General features: G+C 50.1%; 1 protein-coding gene across 2 annotated transcripts in view; it reads right to left on the reverse strand.

Moving 5' to 3' along the window:
* The window catches only part of tmem145 (transmembrane protein 145), a 64764-nt gene that overhangs the window by 25364 nt on the left and 16760 nt on the right, over window positions 1–22640 (reverse strand). The window contains exons 4-8 of one of the 2 annotated variants that reach the window (XM_073055980.1): window positions 17285–17371; window positions 13490–13591; window positions 11892–11976; window positions 10093–10164; window positions 9471–9539 (exon numbers count right to left, since the gene is read on the reverse strand). In XM_073055980.1, the coding sequence (XP_072912081.1) occupies window positions 9471–9539; window positions 10093–10164; window positions 11892–11976; window positions 13490–13591; window positions 17285–17371 (415 nt within the window). The remainder of the gene's footprint in view (window positions 1–9470; window positions 9540–10092; window positions 10165–11891; window positions 11977–13489; window positions 13592–17284; window positions 17372–22640) is intronic. The other variant, XM_073055991.1, reaches the window with a different exon arrangement.

Here is a 22640-nt window from a genome sequence, read left to right on the forward strand (position 1 = left end):
TATTATACCCGCACCTTTAGACTTAGTATTGATGACATATATTATCTGTATGTTTGCATTGATATTATTTTTGTGTATTTTTACCAATAAATACTGTTAAAAATAGTACCATCAGACTTCAACGGACCTCTCTATCTTTGCTGGTAAGTGACCCAGTTACGGGGTTCGTAACAACTTGGGGATCTCGTCTAGAGATTTGATACCAAATTGGAGGGCCAGTGAATTGGGCTTAAGTCCAAACGTGGGTCTGGTTGCGCGGGTAGCCAGACGAGAAACCAGCAAAGATGGACGTGGATGAATTTATAGAAAACCCGACTCTGGAGGCGCTAGAGGCTGCCACCAAGTTGGAATTGATAAATACTGCGAAAGGACTAAACCTTGCAGAGGTGAGGTTGTCAATGAAAAAGCGGGAGGTGCGGAGGGCCATAACTCAGTATCATATTGTGAAGAATGTGTTTTCAGCTGAGGTATTGGAAAATATCCCTGAAAAGGTACCAGCTAGAGGGACGGCTCAGTTAGAGTTGGAGAAGTTAAGGTTGGAACATGAAATTCAGTTAAAACAGCTGGAAGCAGCTGAAAAAGAGAAACAGAGGCAACATGACTTGGATATGGAGAAGTTAAGGCAAGAGCGAAGAGTTCAAGGGTCAGACCAAGAGGAGCGGTTTAATGTTAGTCGGGAGTTGAGGTTAGTACCTCCATTCGAGGAAACCGATGTTGATAGTTATTTCTTGCTTTTTGAAAAGGTGGCAGTGAATCAGAAGTGGCCCAAAGAGCAGTGGGTGGCGTTGTTACAAAGTGTGTTAAAAGGGAAGGCACAACGGGCATATGCGGCGTTGTCCATGGAAGAGGAAGAGTCGGAGAATTATGAGAAAGTAAAAGAGGCCATTCTTTGGACCTATGAATTGGTACCTGAGGCCTATAGACAAAAGTTCAGAAATTTAAAAGAAGGGTGGAATCAGACGTATACCGAGTTTACCTATGAGAGGGGTGTGCTCTTGGTTCGCTGATGTGCAGCAGAAATAGTGGAAGAAGATTTTTGGCGTCTCAGGGAGTTAATTCTGATTGAGGAATTTAAAGGTTGTGTTTCGGATGATATCCGGATGTATTTGAATGAGAAGCCGAATAAGTCCATCTCCGAATTTGCTAGGTTCGCAGATGAATATGCCCTAAACCACAAGACAAAGTTTTCCTCGAATAAAAGTTACCAGAGAGACCGTGGGAATGGTAGAGAAAGCCCGCCGGCTGAGGCAGAGGTCCCACCAGGAGCTAGTGGTAAGATTGAGGAGGAGAGGCAAGACAGCAGGAGAGTTCCTGGCTTGACCTGTTTTAATTGTGGAAAGGTGGGACATATTGCATCTAGGTGCCTTGCTCCGAGGAAGGAGACAGGAAAATGGAAAGCAGCAGTCCCTATAGGATGTGCTGTGGTAATCAGTAAATCGACGAGAGAGCCCCAGGTAGACAGAGTATGAGAAGGGTCTGAGAAATGTACTTCAAAAGGAACCGTGTCTGTGAGAGAGGGAGACACACCAGTTCCAGTGCGGATCTGGAGAGACACGGGAGCTGAACTGTCATTGATTAGCAGTAAGGTACTGGATTTTGGTCGCAAGACAGGAATGGTAGCTTTGAGAGGAATAGGAAAAGGGACAGAAGCGGTGCCCTTGCATAGGATCATTCTGAATTGTGATCTGGTATCTGGACCAGTTGAAATAGGGGTATGATCAGAATTCCCGAGAACTGACGTGGATGTCCTTCTTGGTAACGATTTAGCCGGTGGTAAGGTTTGGTCAGCAATGAAGCTGACGAGCCAGCCTGTGAGTGTTGAGGTCCCGCCCCTAGATTCCAAGATCTATCCCACATGCGCGATCACTCGCAGCATGTCGAGAAAGGCAGCTGAGAACGAGACCAGTTTAAATCAGGCCAGTATCGATTTGGCCGAGACGTTTTTACCGACCCTGTATCACGAGGGTTTAGAGGGTGGTAAAACGGAGAATAGTAAAGTGAAAGAGAGTAAGGGGAGGAGGTAGTCCTGCCCTTAGCCAGGAGAAAATTTATAGAGGCACGAAGTAAAGATGAAAAACAGATAAGGCTGTTAAAAGGTCCAGAGTTGGACATGGATGATCTGTCTGGTTTGGCAGAACTGTTTGAAGAAGTTGAAAATTCTAAAGGTGTTCCCGATAATGAAATGAGGGCAGTCCTAGATGAAAAGGATGCCATTACCTTGAAGAAGTCTGCTGGGTTGGCAGATGAGGTTGTTTCAGCTCGCGGGGTTGAGTTTACTCCGGAAGGGAGTTGCCCAGAGAGTAGCTGGGAGGATCAGGGGAATTTAGAATTTGAAAAGGGTACGGGTATTGAAAGCCTGGAAGAGGCAAATGTCCCATTTGAGTGTGTTCAAGATGTGGACGCACGTGGTATTGAACCTAGTAATGGAGCCCAGAAAAAGTCTGAGGTATTTGATTCAGTTGAAAAGGAATGCAGTCCTTGTGGGTCAGATGGACTTGGTTCAGTGAAGAAAGGGTTAACCTTGGTAATAGTGGGAAGTGAGAATTCCCAGTTATTTGTGTTCGAAGGTGTGTTAAAAGTTAGTGAGGAGATAAAAGGTGGTGATGTGAATCTTATTATTGAAGGAAAAGGGAAAAGTGTAGTTCCTAAATTGAATGAAGAAATCTTAAAGTCTGGATTAATGTCAGAAGCAGCAACCAGGCTACAGAGACAATGGCTTGGTAACGTGGTGCCTGTGAATCAATTACAGGTTGAGTTGGAATGTAAAGGTGCCCCACACGCTATTGTTATTCAAGCGTGTGCTGTGAAAAAGCAGAATTCGAAATGCTGTTTGAACAAAGAGGGATCGCTTTCAGATCTTGAATTGAGAACTAATAGCATGAAGGGTCCTGAAGAGAAAACTAGCAACTTGCTTAAACTTAAAGAATTGTGTGGAAATTTGGAAAATGGTCTAAGTTTGGAACACATTGTTGATAAGATAACTCCTATGAAAGGAGTGGGCAAAAGCCTATTTCGCCATGGTGCACAAGCTCACCACGTGGGAGTTAACTGGAAAAGGGGCGAGGGTTGACGGGATGCCATTTTAAATAACAGGATCCGATTTTAAGGGATTTCGACAAAGCATGTGAATAATAAAGACAACCCCATGGAAGATTGACTGTTAAGTTTGAAAGTAACATAAAGATTAGTCTTTGCATGAACTTTTGTAGTATACACGTAAGCTAAGATCACAACTCTTTAGTTTTTGTTTGTGGAAAGAAATACAAATAGGTGGTTATTAAATTGAAGTCTGATGCTACAAGATGTTGAGATATTAAAGGAAGTGACAATGTAATTGTTAACTGTTTAGATGCTGAATTGAATGTATAACTGTATTACTCTGTAGTGAAAAAAAAACTTTTGTATTGTGTTAGATTCTAAAATCCTGTAAGACTCTGTATTACTTTGTTTTTACCGATGGTAAAAACGCGTTGAAGGAAGGGGGTGTTACGAATGTGCCACAACTCTGAGGGGCCGAAGGGTACAAAGTAGCCCCCTCCTTTGTGAGAATCACAAGATTGCTATTAATTCGGGTCTGGGACCCAGGAAATGAGAGAGAGACACGCAGGATCCTCAAGGGTTTGGAATGTGGGTCCTGGCCTCAGCGATACAAAGCCACGGATAACGGCCATTGTCTCTTGGAGACGGAATTGTGTATTGAGTACTGTACTATTCACTGAAGCCCTCAGGGGGTGACCAGAGTGGGCTGGTTGAGGGATTGCATCATTCCAACCTGATTGACATCTGAGACCCCGTGAGTAAGGATAAAAGAGGGTCTGGGGAACAACCCCTTCAGACACACCAGGAGAAACGTATGAGACCGGTGGAGGCTTGTGTGTGTGTCCATCCTTGCCCGGATGACGTCCTCCACGGAACGGCCTCGCTAAAGGACAAATACGGATCAAGCGCGGATAAAGGAAAGCTGGCAAGTTCTATTCTCAAAATCTCTCTCTCTCTCCAACAATTGAAAACCCAGCGGTCCCCAAAGGCTGAAGCCCGTATGAACTGAGTGACTTTTATATTTCCATCGGACAATACATTATCCTTCACGGGTAGGATCTGGGCTCTGCATCCTGTGTGGATGGAGTTCGATTCCCCTCACTCACGGGTAGGATCTGGGCTCTGCATCCCGTGTGGATGGAGTTCGATTCCCCGCAGTCACGGGTAGGATCTGGGCTCTGCATCCCGTGTGGATTGAGTTCGATTCTCCTCACTCACGGGTAGGATCTGGGCTCTGCATCCCGTGTGGATGGAGTTCGATTCCCCTCACTCACGGGTAGGATCTGGGCTCTGCATCCCGTGTGGATGGAGTTCGATTCTCCTCACTCATGGGTAGGATCCGGGCTCTGCATCCCGTGTGGATGGAGTTCGATTCTCCTCACTCATGGGTAGGATCTGGGCTCTGCATCCCGTGTGGATGGAGTTCGATTCCCCGCAGTCACGGGTAGGATCCGGGCTCTGCATCCCGTGTGGATGGAGTTCGATTCCCCTCACTCACGGGTAGGATCTGGGCTCTGCATCCCGTGTGGATTGAGTTCGATTCCCCTCACTCACGGGTAGGATCCGGGCTCTGCATCCCGTGTGGATGGAGTTCGATTCCCCTTACTCACGGGTAGGATCCGGGCTCTGCATCCCGTGTGGATGGAGTTCGATTCCCCTCACTCACGGGTAGGATCTGGGCTCTGCATCCCGTGTGGATGGAGTTCGATTCCCCTCACTCAAGGGTAGGATCCGGGCTCTGCATCCCGTGTGGATGGAGTTCGATTCTCCTCACTCACGGGTAGGATCCGGGCTCTGCATCCCGTGTGGATGGAGTTCGATTCTCCTCACTCACGGGTAGGATCCGGGCTCTGCATCCCGTGTGGATGGAGTTCGATTCCCCTCACTCACGGGTAGGATCTGGGCTCTGCATCCCGTGTGGATGGAGTTCGATTCCCCGCAGTCACGGGTAGGATCTGGGCTCTGCATCCGGTGTGGATTGAGTTCGATTCTCCTCACTCACGGGTAGGATCTGGGCTCTGCATCCCGTGTGGATGGAGTTCGATTCCCCTCACTCACGGGTAGGATCTGGGCTCTGCATCCCGTGTGGATGGAGTTCGATTCTCCTCACTCATGGGTAGGATCCGGGCTCTGTATCCCGTGTGGATGGAGTTCGATTCCCCTCACTCACGGGTAGGATCTGGGCTCTGCATCCCGTGTGGATGGAGTTCGATTCCCCTCACTCACGGGTAGGATCTGGGCTCTGCATCCTGTGTGGATGGAGTTCGATTCTCCTCACTGACGGGTAGGATCTGGGCTCTGCATCCCGTGTGGATGGAGTTCGATTCCCCTCACTCACGGGTAGGATCCGGGCTCTGCATCCCGTGTGGATGGAGTTCGATTCCCCTCACTCACGGGTAGGATCCGGGCTCTGCATCCCGTGTGGATGGAGTTCGATTCCCCTCACTCACGGGTAGGATCTGGGCTCTGCATCCCGTGTGGATGGAGTTCGATTCTCCTCACTCACGGGTAGGATCCGGGCTCTGCATCCCGTGTGGATGGAGTTCGATTCCCCTCACTCAAGGGTAGGATCTGTGCTCTGCATCCCGTGTGGATGGAGTTTGATTCCCCTCACTCACGGGTAGGATCTGGGCTCTGCATCCCGTGTGGATGGAGTTCGATTCTCCTCACTCATGGGTAGGATCTGGGCTCTGCATCCCGTGTGGATGGAGTTCGATTCCCCGCAGTCACGGGTAGGATCCGGGCTCTGCATCCCGTGTGGATGGAGTTCGATTCCCCTCACTCACGGGTAGGATCTGGGCTCTGCATCCCGTGTGGATGGAGTTCGATTCCCCTCACTCATGGGTAGGATCTGGGCTCTGCATCCCGTGTGGATGGAGTTCGATTCCCCTCACTCACGGGTAGGATCTGGGCTCTGCATCCCGTGTGGATGGAGTTCGATTCCCCGCAGTCACGGGTAGGATCTGGGCTCTGCATCCCGTGTGGATTGAGTTCGATTCTCCTCACTCACGGGTAGGATCTGGGCTCTGCATCCGGTGTGGATTGAGTTCGATTCTCCTCACTCACGGGTAGGATCTGGGCTCTGCATCCCGTGTGGATGGAGTTCGATTCCCCTCACTCACGGGTAGGATCTGGGCTCTGCATCCCGTGTGGATGGAGTTCGATTCTCCTCACTCATGGGTAGGATCCGGGCTCTGCATCCCGTGTGGATGGAGTTCGATTCCCCTCACTCACGGGTAGGATCTGGGCTCTGCATCCCGTGTGGATGGAGTTCGATTCCCCTCACTCACGGGTAGGATCTGGGCTCTGCATCCTGTGTGGATGGAGTTCGATTCTCCTCACTGACGGGTAGGATCTGGGCTCTGCATCCCGTGTGGATGGAGTTCGATTCCCCTCACTCACGGGTAGGATCCGGGCTCTGCATCCCGTGTGGATGGAGTTCGATTCCCCTCACTCACGGGTAGGATCCGGGCTCTGCATCCCGTGTGGATGGAGTTCGATTCCCCTCACTCACGGGTAGGATCTGGGCTCTGCATCCCGTGTGGATGGAGTTCGATTCTCCTCACTCACGGGTAGGATCCGGGCTCTGCATCCCGTGTGGATGGAGTTCGATTCCCCTCACTCAAGGGTAGGATCTGTGCTCTGCATCCCGTGTGGATGGAGTTTGATTCCCCTCACTCACGGGTAGGATCTGGGCTCTGCATCCCGTGTGGATGGAGTTCGATTCTCCTCACTCATGGGTAGGATCTGGGCTCTGCATCCCGTGTGGATGGAGTTCGATTCCCCGCAGTCACGGGTAGGATCCGGGCTCTGCATCCCGTGTGGATGGAGTTCGATTCCCCTCACTCACGGGTAGGATCTGGGCTCTGCATCCCGTGTGGATGGAGTTCGATTCCCCTCACTCATGGGTAGGATCTGGGCTCTGCATCCCGTGTGGATGGAGTTCGATTCCCCTCACTCACGGGTAGGATCTGGGCTCTGCATCCCGTGTGGATGGAGTTCGATTCCCCGCAGTCACGGGTAGGATCTGGGCTCTGCATCCCGTGTGGATGGAGTTCGATTCTCCTCACTCACGGGTAGGATCTGGGCTCTGCATCCCGTGTGGATTGAGTTCGATTCTCCTCACTCACGGGTAGGATCCGGGCTCTGCATCCCGTGTGGATGGAGTTCGATTCTCCTCACTCACGGGTAGGATCTGGGCTCTGCATCCCGTGTGGATGGAGTTCGATTCCCCGCAGTCACGGGTAGGATCTCGGCTCTGCATCCCGTGTGGATGGAGTTCGATTCTCCTCACTCACGGGTAGGATCCGGGCTCTGCATCCCGTGTGGATGGAGTTCGATTCTCCTCACTCACGGGTAGGATCCGGGCTCTGCAACCCGTGTGGATGGAGTTCGATTCTCCTCACTCACGGGTAGGATCCGGGCTCTGCATCCCGTGTGGATGGAGTTCGATTCTCCTCACTCACGGGTAGGATCCGGGCTCTGCATCCCGTGTGGATGGAGTTCGATTCTCCTCACTCACGGGTATGATCTGGGCTCTGCATCCCGTGTGGATGGAGTTCGATTCTCCTCACTCACGGGTAGGATCCGGGCTCTACATCCCGTGTGGATGGAGTTCGATTCTCCTCACTCACGGGTAGGATCTGGGCTCTGCTTCTCGGCTGCTGGAGGACAGTCGATTCTGGGATTTGTTCCGGGTGCTTTGGGCCACCCAGAGGGAGGCATGGAAGGATATCTACTCACTATGTGTATGGTGGGATGTGGGCTTTGCCCATATCGGGCTTCTATGTTGGAGGGACTTTTGGAGGTCAATGGAGGCAGGGCTCTGAGATTGAGTGGCTCGAGAGAGAGTGGCTTGACTCAGACTCTCATCTGGGTCCAACTGCTGGGGACCCACTGTTATGGCAGGAATGCCAGAGGAAGAAAGACAACCTGAGGAATCTGCAGCTTCAGCAGTCACGAGGCAGATCCAAACACTGTGAGAAGAGGCGGGGAGTCCCAAAACAGGTAGTGGAGTTTCTAGCTGCTAATGGCTCCTCCACCATGAATCCTGATGGAATCTACAAAGAAGTCTGCTCCGCCTGCAGGTCCTTGTTCTCACATGCAGTGAGGTCTGGCTGATGGTTAATCCAGAGGACCTGTTGTTGCTGGTTTCTCCCCTGACTTGAGCTGAGCTGTCTACAGCCCACTCAACGACTCCAGAAGGGCAAGTCCCCTGGCCCGGACAGCCTGATCGTTCAGTTTTTTTTAGGCTTTCTGGGATGTCTTGAGGGATGACTTTAGTTTTGTCCTGGGGAGAGCCTAGCCACTGGGCAGATGCCCTTTCGTGGCAGAAAACTGTCATGAAGGAAGACCTCTGCCAGTGAAAGAATTGGCATCTGGTCTCTCTGTTGTGAGTGGACTATAAGATCTTCACCTGGGCAATGGCCAACTACCTTAGCTTAGTGTTGGGCAGATGATCCATCCTGCCAATCCTATCTGGTCCCAGGCCGGTGCATTCAGGATAATGTCCATCTAGTTCAGGACCTGATCTACCTGCTTCAGGAGACTGGGTCCCTGGCAGCATTTCTTTCCCTTGACAAGGCAGACCACAGTTTCCTGGTGGGCATTCTGCTTTTGGGCTCAGACCACACTTTGTAGCCCGTGTTCAGCTCTTATACAACTGCCACATAATACCTTGTAAAGGTCAATGGATCGTTGACGGCGCCCATTCCAAGTTGAAGAGGAGTACATCAGGGAAACCCCATGTCCAGCCAGTTGTATGCCATCTTTGTAGAGGCCTTTCTGTGTCTGCTTCGGAGGAGGTTCAGAGTGAAGCACCCTCTAAACCTTCCCAACACACACTCCTGGGGTCAAACACAGAGTGAAGCTCCCTCCACACCGTCCCATCACACACTCCCGGGGTCAGACACAGAGTGAAGCTCCCTCCACACCGTCCCATCACACACTCCCGGGGTCAGACACAGAGCGAAGCTCCCTCCACACCGTCCCATCACACACTCCCGGGGTCAGACACAGAGTGAAACTCCCTCCACTCCGTCCCATCACACACTCCCAGGGTCAGACACAGAGTGAAGCTCCCTCCACACCGTCCCATCACACACTCCCGGGGTCAGACACAGAGTGAGGCTCCCTCCACACCGTCCCATCACACACTCCCGGGGTCAGACACAGAGTGAAGCTCCCTCCACACTGTTCCATCACATACAAATGGGTTGGGGGGAGAGGACGAAGAGTGGGGAAAGGGGGAGAGAGGGAGGAGATGGGGAGAGGGTGGGGGTGAGGGGGAGAGGGGTAAGGGGGGAGGGGAAAGGATAGAGATGTGGGGGAGGAAGGAGAGGGGTGGGAGAGAGGGTATGGGGAGGTGGGAGAGAAGGTGGGGGAGAGGGTGGGAGGGGAGATGGGGAGAGGGGGAAATGGGAAACTCTCACCTTCTACTCCGGTGGCGACCAGGAACATTTTGTAGGTGACATGTAGGAGAAGTCGTGCCTTCAGCAGGTCTGTGAGTGCAGGCAGTCAGAGTTGGAGATCAGTCCTTCCCTTCCCCATCACAATACGCACCTCATCCTGTCCTGTTTGCCCGACATCCTTTTCTTCCCCCACTCTCCATACCACTTCCCTCTCCACTTCCCTTCCTCCTCCTCCTGTCCCGCTCCCTCCATCACCATCTTCCCTTCCACACCCTTTCCTTCCCTATCCCTCCTACTACCTCCCCCTCCTCAATCCCATCTCTCTCCATTCCCAGTCCCTCTATTCCTTCCCTCCTCCTCCCCTTCCCACTTTCCAATCTCCCCATTCCCTGTCCCTTCCTCACTCCCCACTTCCCATTCTCAGTCCTTCATTCCTTCTCTCCCATTACACCCACTCTTCCCTTCCCCTTCTCACCCAGTCTATCCCTTTCCTGTCTCCTTCCCAGCCTCTCCATTGCTCACCCTCCACTCACCCCCAACACCTGATGTTCTGCCCAGCACCCTCACCTCCCCACCCTCAGGGTTACGTTGCCCCCTCTCCCATCAGCCAAGGGGGTGTCTGCCTGAAGGGATGTCCACTCACGGGCAAAGTAACAGGAGATGCAGAAGAGGAGTAGGAAGATGCCCAGGAAGGTGATGTCTGTCTCTAAGATCCCTGTGGGGAAAGGTGGTCATCAGGACAGTGGCCAAGTCCCCTCTGGCCCATCCTCTCTTCTCTCAGCCCTGACAGACTTGCTTTCTGCATCTGCACCAGCTTCTCTTCCCCTTTGTGTCATTCTATCCCTGTTCTCGATCCAACTCTCACCCAGTCTTCCGTTATCTCCAGCTCCCTCCTGACTCGATTCCCTGTGGAGAACTCCTCCCCTTCCCTATCCCATCTCAAAGCCCCTCCAACTCCCCTGAGCTCCTCAGGATGCCCCAGAACTGAGCATGCCCACCCGCTCAACGATTTCCAGTGAGGATAAAAGTCCTGGGGTTTCTCCTCCGCTCTCAAGGGTCCTTCCCCTTCTGTTCCATTCTCTTGGTTCCTGGGCATAAACATCTCACAGGACTGACCCTGGGCCCAATACGTTAATTCAATCGTGACGAAGGCACGTCAGCAGCCATAATTCGGAGGAGGTTGAGGCAACCCGGTATGTCACCGAAGACTCCAGCAAATTCCTTCGGAGCACAGAGAGCATTCGGACCGGCTGCACCTCTGCCTGGTGCGGGGGCTCCAATGCAAAGTATCGAAAGAGGCTGCAGAGGGTTGTGGACACAGCCAGCTCCATCACGGGCACAACCCTCCCCACCTCGAGACAGTGCCTCAAGGTGACATCCATCACTAAAGACCCTCACCATTCAGGACATTCCCTCTTCTCACTACTACCACTGGGGAGGGGATACAGGAACCTAAAGATCCACACTCAATTCATGAACATGTTCTTCCCCTCTGCCGTCAGATTTCTGAATGGTCCATGAACACATCATCCCTAGTTATCCCTCTTTTGTGCCATTGATTTATTTTTTTTGTAATTGATCTAATCTAATTCTGATGGTTTCTCTGCAACCTTCCATCTCTCCTCCTCCCCTCCATCTTCCTTCCCACCCAAACCTCTCATCCCTCCCTGCACTCAATAATCCACCCTCACTCCTCTCCTCCCTCATCACTGCCATTTTCTCATCTCCCCCTCCCATTTCACTCCTTAATTCCCTCCCTATCTCCTTCCCTTGACTTTCTTTCTCCCGTCGCTCCCCCCTCTGTCACATCTCGGCCTCCCTTGCCTCTTCAAACCCCCTGCCCCGAATTCACCTTATCCATACCCACTCTCTCCTCCTCCCTCCATCCCCATCCCTCCCTCCCAGTCTCACACCGTCACTCTGGAGGGAAAAAGGTAGAATCGGGCCATTCAGCCCCTCTGTCCTGTCCTGTCATTCATAAGTGACCACGGCAGATCTTCCAACCCAAGTTTCCACTCTCCTTCAATCCCTCCCCAGTCTCCCAAGCATTTACTGCTGCCTCTATCCCCACCCCGCCAGTGCATTTCATTATCCCTCCACTCTCTGTGTAAAAAACCCTACCTCCAACACCCCCCCCCTTATGTTTTCCTCCAACTTTAAAATTATGCTCTCTCGTATTTGCCCTCGTCGGACTTGGAAAAAATTTCTGGCAATTCACCTCTCATCCTCCTTCACTGCAAAGAGAAAACCCTAGCTCGCTCAGCCTCTCCTCTAACAGTAATCTATTCTCCACCACCCACACTGGGAAGGAGGCATCTCATCTCCCCTCTGCTGTCCTCTCGGAGTCTGAGGTCTGCCCCTCCACCTTCCAAACTCCAGTGGGTACAGATTCCATTCACCCAACGCTTGAAACCACACCCCAGCCCCGAGCCTCCAACATACCGGCCTCGTCCGCTGAGAACTCCTGTGTCCAGAAGGAGTGGCCGTTGGTGAGTTTCATCTCGTAGTGAAGCTGCAGCCCACTGCTCTGTGGGTGAGATGGGAGGGAGGGGCTGTTAGTGCATGAGGGAGGGCATCATGGCGTTTTAGTGCCCCAAGAGGGGGAACCATGGGAGGAGAGGGGATGTCAGTGCTTCAAAGGGAGGGGTTATTAGTGAGTGGGGGAGGGCACCACAGGGAGGGAAGGGGATATTAGTCTCTGAGGGAGGTACCACAGGGAGGGGAGAGGTTTTTAGTGTCGGGGGGGAGGGAACCACAAGAATTGAAGTGCATGTTTTTGCCTGGGGATGGGAGGAGTTGTTAGCGACCCAAGGGAGGAGCACAAAGGGACGGGGAAAGTGTGTTGGTGTCCCTAGGGTGGGGTACTATGGGGAGACGAGGGGTTGTCAGTGTCTGAGAGAGGGCACTACGGGGAGGGGAGGAGTTGTTAGCGACCCAAGGGGAGGCATCACAAGAGAAGAGGGGGTGTTAGTATCCAGGGGCGGTGGTCACCATGGCAAGGACAGAGAGGTTGTTAATACCTTGTGGGAGGGGCACCATGAGGCGGGCAGGGGCGATGGCAGCAGCGGCTTGAGTACATACAGTGGGAACAGTGTAAATGTGAACTCATGGACGGTCCCAAGCCCGGCTACGAAAGGAGGGTTGGGCATGGGGCTAGCAAGTTCATCCAGTAAAAGCCCAGAGCAGCAGGAACACCAACAGAAGCTCCTTAGGCCTCATCGCTGGAGAGGAAGGATCTTGACCTGGATGACCTGCGAAATCATGTGGTAAAAATGGAAGCCACAGGGCAGGTCAACCTTCCATGGGCCCAGGACAGAGGAACCTGGTGAGCAGCCTATGGTCCAGTGGGGTGATGAACTTAAGAAGAACTGTAGGGTTGTAACCGTGGGTGTATTGTAACTGGGAGGCGCTGTGACCGGAATGCGCGGTAACCCGGTGATCAGAGGCGGCGTGGCGACTGGAAGCCTCACCGTAACCAGCGGTGTGCTCCAACCATAACTGAAGGTGCATTGTCACGGTGGGGTAATTATCATGATGGTGGTGGGGGGGGGGAGTTGCTCCCTCAAAACAAACGGAACCGTAAGGCCCACAAACCGCAGCAAAAGTCCCAATCCTGAGGCGAGAAAGGTGAGGGTGATTCAGAGAATTCCAGAGGTTGGGACCCCAGCAGTTGAAGGCTCAGATATCGATGGTGGAGAGAGGAGTTATGGGGGGGGGGGGGTGGGAGCAGTAGACAGGAGGCTAAATCTTGGAGGGGCTAGAATTCAGTATTGGTTATAGTTTTGGCTGGAGACGTTGACAGAATGGGGGTCGCAGGGGGTCAAAGGGACGGGGATGAGTGTAGGGGTTCACAGAGAGAGGTGCACAGGCTGGAGGAGGTCACAGAGGCAGAGATGGGTCTAGGGTCCAGGAGGGGTTCACAGAGACAGGGAGGGGTGTCAGGTATGGAGGGGGGAGCAGAGAGATGGGGAGCGTTGCAGGGTCCAGAGACTGGTCATGGAGAGAAGGTAAGGCCAGGGGAGATAGAAGCTGCCACCTACCCCGCACTTGCTGAGGGCGATGTACCACCAGCGCTCTCTGACGGAGCGGAAGCTCCTGCCTCCCAGGCAGCTGAGAAAGCGTGTCTGCTCCTCCTCCACCACCTGTCGAGGCAGCGGGGCAAAGAGTGGTCAGGTCCCCAGTGTAGGGTATCAATGGTCCCAAAGCCACAGCCCCCAACACCCACCCTGCCCCAGCACCACCGCCCATCATCAAAGACTCCCCCCAATAACAAGGGTGTTGGCTGACTGCTCCCCCAGACACAGAATGAGCTGGGCTAGTGGGGAGATGACAATGCCCTTCGAGCTGACGCGACTTTACCCCGGCATCCATTACATTCCAATCTGTCCAGGAAGACCCTGAGTTCCAAGATCCCAGTCCCGATGACTGTTTCATAACACAAACCATTCGCAAGTCTGAATATATCCATAAGACACAAGAACAGATTCAGGCTATTCAGCCCATTGAGCCTGCACTGCCACTCAATCATGGCTGATTTATTATCTCTCTCAGCCCCATTCTCCTGCCTTCTTCCTGTAACCCGTGACAGCCTTACTAATCAAAATTCTATCAACCTCCACTTTCAATAACTTGCCCTCCTCTGCCTTCTGCAGCAATGATTACACAGATTCACCACCCTCTGGCTAAAGAAATTCCTCCTTATCTCTAGTCTATTGGGACGTCCCTCTATTTTGAGGTTGTGTCCTCTGGTCCTAGACACTCCCACCATAGCAATTGTCCTCTACACATTCATTATATCTAGTCCTTTCAATATTCATTCCATTTCAATGAGATCCCCCTCTTTGATCCAGTCTCCACAGTCATCAAACATTCCTAACATGTTAACCCTTTTACGCTCAGGATTATTCTTGCAAACTTCCCCCGGAACCTCTTGAATACCAGCACATTCCATGTTAAATGTGGCTCACAGTACTCCATATATGCTCTGACCAACGCCTTATAAGCTTCAGCATTACGGTCTTGCTTCTATTACATTTGATCTTTGCTTTTATTATGTTATTACAGAACATAACGACAGAGGATGTTTTCAAAATGCAGAGGCTTATGTGATTATTGGTGCGGACTGTAGTTTATCTGGTCTCCCGTAGTGTTCTGTGTTTTCTTTCTTGTCGCCATTTTCTGGGCGGGCGATCTGAGAGCTTTTCTGTGCGAGAGCAGGGTTTGAGAGTTTGATGTTAATGTCACTGTTTTTCTGTGTGGGAGTGGGTCGGGGGTTTGGGGTTTGATGTTCCAGCTGCTGGGTGGGTGATCTGTCAGTTTTTGTGCAAAGGGGGAATTGGAGGTTTTGCGAGTTTTGTTTCTTTTTATTCATGCGGGGGAGGGGGTTGTTGATGTCTTTTCCTTCAACGACCACCATGGGTTTTCCGTATTTCATGGCCATCTGGAGAAGGCAATTCTCAGAGTTGTATTCTGCATACATACTTTGATAATAAAATGAACCTTCGAACCTTTGAACAGCACAGCAAAGAAACCGCCCAACAGCGCTGAGCTAATTAAACCAGTGACCTAATGCCTGACCAAGGCATATAGTGGAGATCTTTCTGATTGGTTGCCTCACTGTCTGATAATGGAGACGCTAACGCACAGCCTCGCAAGAGACTGCAGAGGGTTGTAGACCCGGCCAACTCCATCACAGGCTGAACCGTCCCCACCACCGAGGTCATCTTCAAGAGGTGGTGTCTCAAGAAGGTGGGGTGCATCATTAAGGACCCTCGCCATCTGGGCCACTCCCTCTCCTCATTACTACCATCAGCGAGGAGGTTCAGGAGCCTGGAGACCCACACTCAACAATTTTAGAAACAGCTTCTTTCCCATCACCATCAGATTTCTGAACAGTTAATAAACAATAACTCACTATTCTTCTTTTGCACTGAGGTGTTCTGCAGGGGTCGGAGTTGAGACCACTGCTTTTCACGTTATATGTCAATGAGTTAGATGACTGAATTGGTGGCCAAGTTTTACAGACTATTCAAAGATAGGTGGAGGGGCAGGTATTGCTGAGAAATCAGGCAGTGTCCAAAAGGACTCAGGCATATTAGGAGAAAACGACAAAGAAGTGGCAGATGGAATACAGTGTAAGGAAGTGTATGGTCATGCACTTTGGTAGACGGAATAAAGGTGTAGACTATTTCCTAAAAGGGGAGGAAATTGAAAAACTCAGAGGTGCAAGGGGACTTGGGAAACCTCGTGCAGGATTCCTTAAAGGTTAACTTGCAGTTTGAGTCGGTGGTAAGGAATGCATCATTCATTCTGAATAGACTAGAATATGAAAGAAAGGATGTAATGTTGAGGTCTTATAAAGCACTGGTCAGACCACACCTAGTGTTGTGAGCAGTCTTGGGCACTTTATCTGAAACGATGCGCTGGCATTTGAGAGGGTCTAGAGCAGGGGTTCACTAGCCTGGGATTCACGGACCCCCTTGCTTAATGGTATTGGTCTATGTAATAAAAAAAAGTTGGGAATTCCTGGTCTGGAGAAAGATTTTGGGAATGAAAGGGTTAACTTATGAGCAGCGTTTGATGGCTCTGGACCAGTACTCACTGGAATTTACAGGAACGGGGAGGGATCTCATTGAAACCTACTGAATACTGAAAGGCCATGATAGAGTGGATGTGGAGAGGCTGTTAACGTGTGGTTCTTGATTATCAGGGCGTCAAAGGTTATGGGGTGAAAGCAGGAGAATCAGGTTGACAGGGATAATAAATCAGCCCTGATGGGCCAAATGGCCTAATTCTGCTCCTATGCCTTATGTCTATTTATTGATTGCGACTTAAAGTAATTTTTTGGTCTCGCACTGTACTGTTGCTGATAAACGAAAAAAAAAATTCACAACATATTGTCAGTGATAGTAAACCAGATTCTAATTCAACTAATCCCTTCGGCCTGCACAGTGCCTATATTCCTCCATTCCCTGCACTTTCATGTGGCTGTCTGAGACAGTCTTAAATTCTCACTGATCATCACCCCTGCTCTACTCTCCACACATATGTGTCCAGGCACAGTTCCACTGCCATCTTCAAGTTCGCCAGTGACATCACAGTTGATGGTAGTGAGTCAGCGTACAGGAGTGAGACAGGACACCTGACTGAGGGGTGCCTCAACAACAACATCACGCTCAACGTCAGAGAAACCAAACATACGATCAGTGACTCCGGGAAAGGGAAGGAGGGTGGTGGAGAGAGTCATTTACTTTAAATTCCTGGACATTAACATATCGGGTGACCTGCCCTGGGCCCAGCATACAGGTGCATTTGCAGTCTAACAGACTGCTACTGTTGAAAGGGTTTTGACTGGTCTGGCATGTACAGGAATGTATAATGCTGCAGAGAGTATTGGGCTCAGTCCAATACCTCACAGGCACATTCCTCCCCACCACCGGTAGTCCCTACAGGACGTGCTGCCTCAAGAAGGCAATATGCAGCAGAAAAGATCCCCACCATCCAGACCGTGCCATCTTCTCGCAGCTCCCAATGGGCAAAAGGCACAGAAGCCCTCAAGTGTTTCTACTCTGCTGACACTAACATAGCATGGTGATAACTTGCCAACCCTAACCCATAAATGCCTGGAATCTGGGAGGAAACCGGAATACCGAAAGGAAATCCACACGGCCATGGGGAGAACGTACAAATTTCCTACAGACAGCACGGGGAATTGAATCCCGATTAGGGATCGCTGGTGTGGCGTTAGCATTACGCTAACCACCACACTACAGCAGCACCCACTCTGTTCCACTAACCCACAAAAACACACACATTGTCTGAATGCTCTCTCTTACCTCACAACCCGACCAGATGTAATGCGTCGTCAGGTTAATGACCTGATTGTTATCTGGTCGTAGAACAGACTCCTTCTCGTAACAGTCCTGGAACAGAGAGAGTGAGAGCGTGGGAGAAACGAGAGGTAGAACTCATTGAATACAAGGTACCCCATTTCTGGAAGGGATGAGGTGAAGTATTTCTCTCTTGGATCGGTGAGTTCTCTGAACAGAGGTAGAGAGTATGGTGAAGAAGGAATCTGGCACTCTGACCACCAGGCAGGGCACATAGGACAGGAGTTGTACAGGATGTTCCAGTATTGTATTAGTCTTGATCGTCCTGCTATAGCAAAGATTTTAGTAAACTGGAAAAGCAGCAGAGAAGATTATGAGAACTCAAGGGCTTGAGTTATAGGGAGAGGTTGAGTAGGTTGGGATTGGCATGCAGGAGACCGAGGGGTGATCTTACAGAGGGGTATAAAACCACGAGGGGCAGAGATGGGGTGAACATGCACAGTCTTTTCCCCAGGGTCGGGGAATCAAGAACTAGAGGACACAGGTTTGAATGAGAGGGAGTGATTTAACAGGAACCTATTAAGGAGGGGCAACTTTTTCACACAGAGGGTGCTATAAATGTGGAACGAGTTACCAGGGGAAGAGATCGAAGCAGGTAAAATAACAATAATCAGAGTCAGATTTAATATCACTGGCATATGTCGAGACATTTGTTAATGTTATGGCAGCAGTAGAATGAGATACATGATAAATAAATAGAGGGAATAAAGTTACATTAAGTATATATATGTCTATTTAAATAGCTAAGTTAAAATCAGTAGTGCAAAATAAAACAGAAATAAAAAGTAGTGAGGTTGTGTTCGTGGGCTTATAGTTCATTTAGAAATCAGATGGCAGAGGGGAAGAAGCTGTTCCTGTGGAGTGTGTGCCTTCAGTCTCCTGTACCTCCTAACAGAATGAAAAGATATTAAAAAGTATGTGGACAGGAAAGATTTGGGGGTATATGCCAAAGATGGGTGAATGGGACTTGCTTAGATAGGAAGCATAAACCAGTTGAACTGAGGGACTGTTCCATTGCACAATAAATCTGTGAGGCTTCCTCACTGAGCAGTGGAACAGAAAGAGTATAGACTGTAGATAGACGAGGGGCTTGTGAAAGGTTGCTAGGGAGACAGGAATGCAGGGTCTAGTTTACAATCAGATCACCTCTAACCTCTTGCTGAATGGGGGAGGGAGTTCAATCGCTCTCTCCTCGCTGGTATCTAAAACACTAGAGGAGGAGGGAGGGAGAAGGTGCAGGGAAAATGAGGGCTGCTGAGAGAGGAACAGGAAGGGAGGGCAAGGACTTGCAGCCCGAAGGGATGTTTGTTCCAGACCACAAAATGTTCCACAGAGTTTCAGCGAGTTCAGAGGACGAGGGTGGGCTGCAAACATCAACACTGAACGCACACCTGACAACTGTCTGAGGTACAACTCCACGGTCAGTTGGGTTCTGGGATTAATCCAGGGCACTCCAGGCAGACTCAGACAGATACAGGAGAGAAACAGGCTCTTCAGCCCACTGAGTCCATGCTAACCATCAACTATCTGGTCACATTCATCCTGCACTTGGTGAAGAAAGCATCTGGCACGATGGCCTTCGTCACTCGGGACACCAAGTATATAGGCTAGAATGTACAAGGTGCTGACGAGGCCGCATTTGGAATAGTGTATTCAGTGCTGGATGGGATGCTCCAAATTTGTGGGATCGGTATAGAACTTGGTAGTCTTGGTGCTGGGGGGAAGCTCATGTTTAAAAACACAGCGAATAAGGGATTACTGTAGACTCACAGAGGCACACAGTATGGAAACAGTCCATTCGGCCCAACTGCTCCATGTTGACGAAGATTCCCATCTCAGCTAATCCTATTTGCCTTTCTTTGGCCAATATCCTTCTAAATCTTTCCTATTCACATACATGCTTTTAAATGTTGTTAATGTACCTCTCTCTGGCAATTCATTTCATATATTGCCCCCACTGCGGGTGAAAATTTTGCCCCTCAGGCTCCTGTTAAATCTCATTCCTCTCACTGTAAACCTTTGCCCTCCCAGATACCCTGGAGAAAAAGACGACTGAACGGAACCTAGTACGATAAGATGGACTCTTGACCTCACAATCTAACTCATTGTGACCTTGCACCTTGCTGTTTATCTACACTGCACTTTCTCTGTAGCTGTTACACTTATTCCACATTGCTATATTTCCTTGTTCTAATGCACAGTGTAATGACCTTCTGTTTGAAGAGATTCACATTCATTTATTTATCACTTGTACATGGAAAAATAAAGGGAAATACATCGCTGGTAATAACAATCAACACACCGAAACATGTGCTGGAGGCAGGCCGTAAGTCACCACACATCGCAGCACCAACACAGAATGCCCACAATGCTCAGCAGAACAACGTGGGCAGCAACAACAACAACCATAAATCAAAACAGCAGCAAACAGGCTCACCTTCCCACCGACTCACTCAGAACACAGACAAGCCACCTCCGGGCCTCCAACCTGTAGGCCTTGGCCCCGGACTCTCAGACCTGCAGACATTAGGCCTCAAACCTCCACTCCCTGGCCCAGACCAGAGACATCAGGCTGTGACATTCAGACTTGCCAACTTCAGTCTCGACCACCAGACTCCTACAGACCACTGGGACTCACTGACATGGGAGGGGAGGGCGGGTCACCAAACCTTCACCTTCAGGCCTTGCTGATCTCGGCCCTTGACTACAGGGATTGCAGATCTTTGTTCGCAGAGTCTGGTGCCCCAACCCTCGGGGACTACCAGCCATCGACTGCAGATCACTCCTACCTGGACTCCGACCACCGGCTCCTGCCCCTGACCGATAGCTCCCCCATCATCCCTGACCCTAAACTGTAAACAGACCCCCAACGCTCACACTGTCCTTAAAACCATCCCTCAGAACCTAAGACACAATTAATTCTCTCCTTGACATACGCTGTAGCTCAGCACCATCTTGAACCAGAAAACTGATCAAAGTACGCAAGAAAAACTTCTCAATGTATTTCTGTACATGTGATAGTAACATTCCATTTCCAATCTTTCCACCAGCAATCCCTGTGGTCAAGACTGTAAGACATTCCGACGGCCCAGTCAGTGGCAGGAGCAGGCCACAGTGACGGGGTTCTTCGCAGGTCGGCGATGCTTGTTTAAAAGTACAGAAAGGACAAGCGAGGTGGCTATTGTTGGGAGAAGGTTAGTGGTGAGAGTAGGAATATCAGGCTTTGAAAGCTCAAGGAGGCATTAGCCCTGGGTAAGCTTCTGCTAAGCCTTCCTTTTGTCTCTCTCTTACTGTACCTAATGGGAAATAGCAGTCGTGTGTTCTTCATGCCGGGTGCTGGAGTCCTGAGAGACCCAGAGTCTCCCTGGGAACTACATCTGCGTGAAGTGCATCCGGCTGCAGACCGTGTTAGGGATCTGGAGCAGCAGCTTGTACGGGAGAGTGAGGAGATCATCAGGGTTACAGGGAAGTAGTCACCCTGAAGTTGCAGGAGGCGAGCAGCTGGGTGACTGTCAGGAGAAATGGAAATGTGAATAGGCAGTTAGCACAGAGCACCCCTTATTCTTATGCCCTCAATAATAAGTATACCATTTCGGATACTGTTGTGGGGGATGATCTCCCAGGGGAATGCTGTGGAGACTGGGTTACTGGTGGAGAAGGGAAAGAGGGAGAAAAGGGGAGCGATAGTGATCAGGGACTCAATAGTCAGGGAAACAGACAGGAGATTCTGTGGACGTGAACAGGACACCCAAAATGGTAAGCTGCCTCGCTGGTGCCAGGGTCAGGGACTTCTCGAATCGCATCCATAACATTTTGGAGAGGGACAGAGAGAGCAGCCAGATGTCTTGGTACATATTGGTACCGATGACATAGGAAGGAAAAGCAAAGAGGTCCTGAAAAGAGAGTTTAGAGAGTTAGGTAGGAAGCTGAGAAGCAGGACCTCCCGGGCAGTAATTTCTGGATTGCTGCCTGTGCCAAGCACCAGTGAGGGGAGAAACAGGATGATCTGGCAGATTAATGTGTGGCTGAGAAGCTGGTGCAGGGGACAGGGCTTCAGGTTCTTAGATCATTAGGATCTCTTATGGGAGAGGTATGCCCTATTCAAAAGTGCCGGGTTGCACCTGAACCTGAGGGGGACAAATACTCTTGTGGGCAGTTTATCTGAGCTGCTGGGAATTTGGTTCAAGGGTGGGAACTGGAGCAAAGGGACTCAGGATAGGACAAATGGTAAAAAAGCAAAGCTAGCAGACAGATTGTCAGGAAGATGACAGGACATAATTGCTGCCAGCAGGCTGAGTATCGGTGCATAAGGAATACAGAATCAAAAAGGGCAACAAATACAGTACTCAAAGTGTTATATCTCACTGCATGGAGTATAAGAAATAAGGTGGATGATCTTGTTCCACTTTGACAGATCATTGGGTATGAAGTTGTGGCCATCACTGAATCATAGCTGAAGGATAGTTGTAGTTGGGAGCTGAATATCCAAGGTTACACGTTATATCAGAGGGATAGGAAGGTAGGCAGAAGGGGTGGTGTGGCTCTGATGGTAAAGAATGGCATCAAATCAGTAGAAAGATATGACATAGGATTGGAAGATGTTGAATCCTTGTCAGTTGGGTTAAGAAACTGCAAGGGTAAAAGGACCCTAAAGGCAGTTATATACAAACCTCCCAACAGTAGCTGAGGTGTGGACCACAGATTACAATAAGAAATAGAAAATGTGTATTAAAAGAGCAATGTTATGATACTCATGGGAGATTTCAACATACAGATCGATTGGGAAAATCAGATTGGAAATGGATCTCAAGAGAGTGAGTTTGTTGAATGCCTAGAAGATGGCTTTTTAGAACAGTTTGTTGTTGCGTCTACTAGGGGATCAGCTATACTGATTGGGTGTTCTGTAATGCACCAAAGGTGATTAAGGAGCTTAAAGTAAAAGAACCCTTAGGAACCAGTGATCACAATATGATTATGTTCAACTTGAAACTTGATAGGGGAACATAAAGTCTGATGAGGCAGTATTTCAGTGGAGTAAGGGAAATTACAGTGGTATGAGAGAGCAGTTGGCCAAAGTAAATTGGAAGGAGATGCTGTCAGGGACGACAGCAGAGCAGCAATGTCGTGAGTTTCTGAGGAAAACGAGGATGGTGCAGGATAGTTATGTTCAAAAAATGAAGAAATATTCAAATGACAAAATAGTACAACTGTGGTTGACAAGGGAAGTCAAAAAGTAAAAGAGAGGGCATACAACAAAGCAAAAATTAGTAGGAAGATAGAGGATTGTGAAGCTTTTAAAACC

The sequence above is a fragment of the Hemitrygon akajei genome, chromosome 1 (assembly GCF_048418815.1).
Source record: "Hemitrygon akajei chromosome 1, sHemAka1.3, whole genome shotgun sequence".
NCBI classification, from domain to species: Eukaryota; Metazoa; Chordata; class Chondrichthyes; order Myliobatiformes; family Dasyatidae; genus Hemitrygon; species Hemitrygon akajei.